The 5,365-nt window shown below is 48.7% G+C and overlaps 3 protein-coding genes across 3 annotated transcripts; 1 reads left to right on the forward strand and 2 right to left on the reverse strand.

Annotated features, from left to right (window-relative positions):
- Positions 1-208: 208 nt before the first annotated feature.
- Positions 209-2,630, reverse strand: PPTG_22097 (hypothetical protein; the record flags this gene model as incomplete). Its single annotated transcript, XM_008901704.1, has 7 exons — positions 209-249; positions 278-614; positions 651-767; positions 849-1,201; positions 1,260-1,928; positions 2,021-2,076; positions 2,209-2,630. 7 exons carry the CDS (start codon positions 2,628-2,630, stop codon positions 209-211), a joined length of 1,995 nt encoding a protein of 664 aa, XP_008899952.1.
- Positions 2,631-3,000: 370 nt separating this feature from the next.
- On the forward strand, positions 3,001-3,291 carry PPTG_07395 (hypothetical protein; the record flags this gene model as incomplete). The annotated part of the gene is made up of 1 exon (XM_008901572.1): positions 3,001-3,291. One exon carries the CDS (start codon positions 3,001-3,003, stop codon positions 3,289-3,291), a length of 291 nt encoding a protein of 96 aa, XP_008899820.1.
- Positions 3,292-3,754: 463 nt separating this feature from the next.
- On the reverse strand, positions 3,755-4,009 carry PPTG_07396 (hypothetical protein; the record flags this gene model as incomplete). Its single annotated transcript, XM_008901573.1, has 1 exon — positions 3,755-4,009. The coding sequence occupies one exon, from the start codon at positions 4,007-4,009 to the stop codon at positions 3,755-3,757; it is 255 nt and encodes an 84-aa protein (XP_008899821.1).
- Between the last annotated feature and the right edge of the window lie 1,356 nt (positions 4,010-5,365).

A 5,365-nucleotide genomic window follows, 5' to 3' on the forward strand; every position in this document is an offset into this window, starting at 1 on the left:
AATAATTGGTAACTGTTATATACTAAATTGGTGAGTCTGGCTTAAACATTCTGCGGTAACCGACTAAAACAAAGATGAACGGCGACATTTAACTCCAAACATACATTTGTTAACGATGTAGCATCACTATAGTTGTGCTTACATCACGTTGTCTTCTGTGTCGCGCAAACAAAACCGCAGGTAGCGAAGTCGATAGTACTACTCCAACCTATAGTTTTCGTTTCTCCAAATGTGCCCAGAAAGCTTCGACTTAAAGAAAAAAAAAGACTCCAGACACCACAGGAATGCCCATCTTCTTGTTTGCATTTCTCCCATCGCTCAAACTTAACAACTGGTTTGCCGGCCAATTGTGGAACAATGTCGGATAATACAGCACCCTCTATTTCGTTGTAGCGCAACTTGCTCTGTTGAGGGTCGAATAGAGTGCACGTAACGGGGCTTGATGTACGGTCCAAGTAAAATGCAATCCAGTGATTTCCACACGAGTTCACGATGCCGATTTGGCGCTGGTTGCTACTGTGAAAGGCGCCGTTGGTAGCCGCAGTTTTCTTTCTTGCAGTAACATCCTGGTACCCGTACCAGTCCGGAACAATGAAACCCACATTCATCGTAATCTAGCTCCGTGTCAGAAAAATCAATCCAGCTCGTACACAGGTCGAGTTTAGCCATTCGTTCCCTCTAAATTGCAGTAAACGTCCTTCAATGTCTTCACCAGCACTAGTATAACTGTTCAAAGCCATATTCTCCACGTTGTCCTTGAACATTTCCTATACAACTCGCATACTCAATTATCCGGTTTTAGTTTCTTAATTTAGTACCGGATCACACATTGTGATACAAAACCTTACCTTAGGGAACAATGGGCTGTCGTTGAACGGTGATCCCACCCCGGAGGGGTTCACAATGACTGAATCTATCCAAGCCAGCGTTGCCTCGACCTTTGTCATCGCGACTTTCGCGTCCGTCACCAGCACCATTATCTTCAGCTGCCCCACGGTAGCGTAGCCAATGTCATACCATCGAGCAAGGTACACTGCGTTGCCTTCTTCCCCCTCAGCTCGCATTTCAATGCCGCTAATAGCTGCAGTGCATGCTTTTCTGGGGAGTAAGTACGTTGGCTCCGGACGAGGCTGCCCGACATTCATCCGCTGCACTGTGTGCTGACTGTGGACCTCTTCTCCTTTAGTGGAAATCTCTCCAGCTTCGTATTATCAAAAACACCTCATTAGCTATGTAGTTGAAGTAGTCTGAAGCAAGACGTATCGTTGTAGCTGCTACAGCATAGCAATACAGCTGTGAGAGGATAGCTCCCATGTCGTTTAAGCTAGGAGCCGTCTTTGCCTTTCCGGATGCAAAGAGCCGTGCCCTACGACGAATACGTTGTAGCGACTGAACCTTCTGAGCTTTGTTTTTCTTACGCCTTGACGCCTGAGTCTGCCGTACAGACTTAGAGAACTTCAGATTCTCAAAACCGATCTGTTTGGCACGATCCACACCACTGTCCTCTGGTCTCTGTCGTTTTATCTCGTTGTCTTGACTTTTAATCACCTCCAATGCGTCGGCCAGCTTTCGCACATCGCCCGCACGACACAGCTTCTCGACTGTCTGAAGCAGCTTAAATGTCGATCTAAAATCCTCAGTATTTTGGTCGGCCATAATTCCTTGCAGCTGTTGGCACACAGCTCGAGTTTCAGAACACCTTCGGTCTCGTGATTGTGCGACTGGATCATTCGTAGCGCGTTTGACCATGCGCAGCGATCGATTCCCGTCAAGATAGCCTGTAGATATGTCGTTAGTGGGTGAAAGAAGTGACCATCTTGCTGTGTAGAATTTTGGAGGTGGAATGGCTGATTCCCAGTTCTGGTGCTTGCGTAGGTAAATGACGTGCCGGCAGGGCAGCAACAGCGTGCGCAGCAGCATTGGAATGTCTACAGGATACGCAAAAATCAAGATTAGCTTGGTTATGCAGTCGACTAAACGGTACCGGATGTACAAACTGGTACCAAACGTACTGCCGTACTGAATGGTACCGGATGTACACAATGGTACCGGATGTACACAATGGTACCGAAGGTACTGCTAATCACAAATCAACGTACCAAGGTGTTGACCACGTGAACAACATGCTCGGTTCCGTCCTGTGAGCGTAACTCCGCTCTCGTGCCATCGACACAAATGCCATACGTAGTAGCCTCACTACAAGCTTACTTGTACTGATCCCTGACGAGGCGATACGCGTGTGGACTGACCTGAAGAGCCAGCGTTGAGAGTTCTTCATCCTTAGCGTCCTCAGCATCAGGAGTCTGCCTGGTACCCAAACTCGTGAACTCTTTCAGGTATTGCTCTTCTGACCACTCTTGAAGCAATATCAGCGTGCTGATCAACTCGTCAATTGAATCTTCACGATCCACCAACTGCTTAAGCTTTCCCCACCCGCTCTCAATGCGGTTGTTGGTGTGGTTGTTCAGATGTGGAAAGTTGTCGCGATGATAGTCGACCCACTCCTCCTTGCACGTTTCCCAATTTACATCAAAGTACTCGAAAAAGGGGTCCTTCTTGTCATTTCCTAGCAATCGGAGCATGTCCTGGCGGTATGTCCTGTACTCCACCGCACTTTTAGCCTTCATCATTAGCTGGAGCGCTGATATGATGTCGTTTTTGTCACTGGCACCACGATGACAAAGCCGACCGACCTGTCCAACAGCAAGTTCATTAGTAGTTAACCCTTTGGGACCTGAGAGTTGGTGTCCCTATCTGGGCTTCTAAATCTCCTATATACACCCAGTCACTGGCTGAAAGTACCATCCCAAGAGTCGCACACAGTAGCACGCTGTGATCGAGTCCCCTACCGGGTCTCTAAGAGGGCCAATAGATCTCCTCTTCAATGAACCCTCAGGCTGGGCGACGTGCTTGGGGCTTCGAATCTTTTAGAGACCCCCCCCCCCCACCAGCTGCAGCACTTGCATTACAGAAATTTCCCACGACCTCAAAGTGCTAGTGATGGATATCGAGCTGCTTCTATCAGACTGGGAGAGAACCCTGGATCAATCTCCAGACGCAGAAGAACATGACGACTCGAGCGATGATGAACTGGATGGCTGCAGCATGCCAAGAGACCGAGAAGTCGCAACAGAGGAGGAAGATGCGACCAGTGAAGAAGCTGCAAGTGCTGGACGTGCGTATCTCGAGAATCTCAAACAGAATGGAGGCATCACGTTGCTGCAGGAGGCCAAAGTTGTGCGTGCGTATCAAACCAAGGGAAAATTAGGTCTCTTTGCACTTTTGTTTTAGTCGAAGCGTTCGTAATACGCTGCTTCAGTGGCTAAACCCTCGTCTCTCGGAAAAAGGGATCCCTGTCATAACACTGCGCGAGATCGATGCCTACATAGGGCTCGAGATTGCAACCAGCCTCTGCTCTCTGAACGCCTGCGCAATTATTGGTCGACAAACGAGCTTTATGGTCACCAGCTCTTCCGAGCAACAATGCAGCGTGATTTGTATCTTGGTATCCGGTCCGCTTTGACACTACACCCTGTTGACACTGTGCCGGAAGAAGTCAAGGTGAGAGATTCTCTTTGGTATCGCTAAACTCAAGTATTGTTGATCCACATGAGATTGAGCTGCCTCAATTGTTGCTGAAGGAGCCATCACCTAGACACCAAAAGAGAGCGAGAATTCTTTCAGCAAGTTAGTCGATCATGGCGACCCCTGCGTTGAAATACAATTGAGCACTTGCACTAGTGATCTAATCGTGCTAGCACGCTCTAATCGCCTTGATGACACACTCTGGAGCACGCACGACGCACGCTTTGACCAGACTGCCAAACTTTAGGTACACGTAGAGCTGGCACATGGCTCGCCGAACCTTTTTCCTGTCCTCTCCGTCAACGTCATTGCTCATCTTATCGCCGCGCTCAATTAGCACTCCCCGCATCGCTTCCCAGTCGCATGGTGTCCCTCCACAGAGCCCGCACATGTCCGAGCTGCTGTCGCTGTCGCTATCGCTCATTTTGGCAATGTCCCCCCTCCCCACCCATCTCCCGTAGGCCTCACACGTGGCCTCGAGGCTTGCTCTGATTTGATAGTTGCTAGCAAACAAAGATCTGATTGGGTGACGTGAAGGCCTTCAGCGGGCCTCTAAGAACAGTTCAGGTCCCAAAGGGTTAATAAACAAGTAATCACCGTAGTCAAATACTTTTCTGCTTCTGAAGGTAGTCAATGACATGGAACTGACAGAGTATCTGCCGAGCGTTGGGGAAAGCCTCGGCAAGCACGTCCTTCTCCGAAAAATCTTTATCCGTGACGATGACACGCACTTTTTCCCAACCAGGGTTAGCGTCCTTGAATTCTTCCAGACAAAAAGCTAGATTCGGTTTAGTCTCGCTCTCAACCAACGAGTGCTGAACGTATTGGCCCTGGGAGCAAAATACACATTGGTAAGAAAATTCCGGTACGAGAAAGCAACTAATGGTACAACATATTGTACCGAAATGAATTACCTTCCCGAAAACGTCGTCTACAAGGATGCTGAACAACTTGTAATAGTTCCCGTTGGTCCCGTGCGTTGTGTCGACCTGAATAACTTCAGGGAAGGCCTTGAACAACCTCTTCTGGCGTGCATTCTGGAAGCACATGGCATGAGCAAGGCCGGATGAGTTGTTCAAAGAAACAGCAGCGGAGTTGCCATCAGTCTGGCAAAACTCACGCAGCACGTCCATACTGCGCCCTTCGTCGCTCTTTCCACCCCTGTAATCACGTTTCAGCGCCGCATGTAGATTGTGGACGTCACGCAGATGCATACTGGTACCTGTTCAGACACGTGTGCTCATTAGTATTCACATATAATATACTACAGTTGTATATCGTACCCGTTTTCTCACGTAGATACCGGAGAATACCCTTTGCCGATGATCCTGCCTTCTTCATGTTTTGGACGTCTAAAATAACGGTAGGATCAGTGATCCTACGATTCTCGGAATAGTACCGATACAGTTCTAAACTCCGAACGTGGTTATGATACCCCTCGTAGGCCACCGACACTTTTCAGGCACCCGACGCGTTTCGCTTCGATAACGCTTTTACCTTAGCTGTACACCCAAGGTAACGGATAATCTTTCGTTGACGTTTACCTTTGCCCTTGTTGGGATGGTTGATCCCGTGTGTGCACAACAAAGTGAGGGAATAGTATGGCACCGAAGCTGGTATCATCCGCTCGTCTGCTTCGGCAATACCGCGCTCCTTCAGCTTTTGATTTCGTAGTGCTGCGCTGTACGATGTCCGTTTGGAGAGAAGTTGATATGTCTCCTCGCTGTGAGTCTTTACAGCCGCGAAGAATGCATCCCAGTCATCAAATGTCCTCGGAAAC

The sequence above is a fragment of the Phytophthora parasitica genome (genome assembly GCF_000247585.1).
Source record: "Phytophthora parasitica INRA-310 unplaced genomic scaffold supercont2.11, whole genome shotgun sequence".
Taxonomy (NCBI): domain Eukaryota; phylum Oomycota; class Peronosporomycetes; order Peronosporales; family Peronosporaceae; genus Phytophthora; species Phytophthora nicotianae.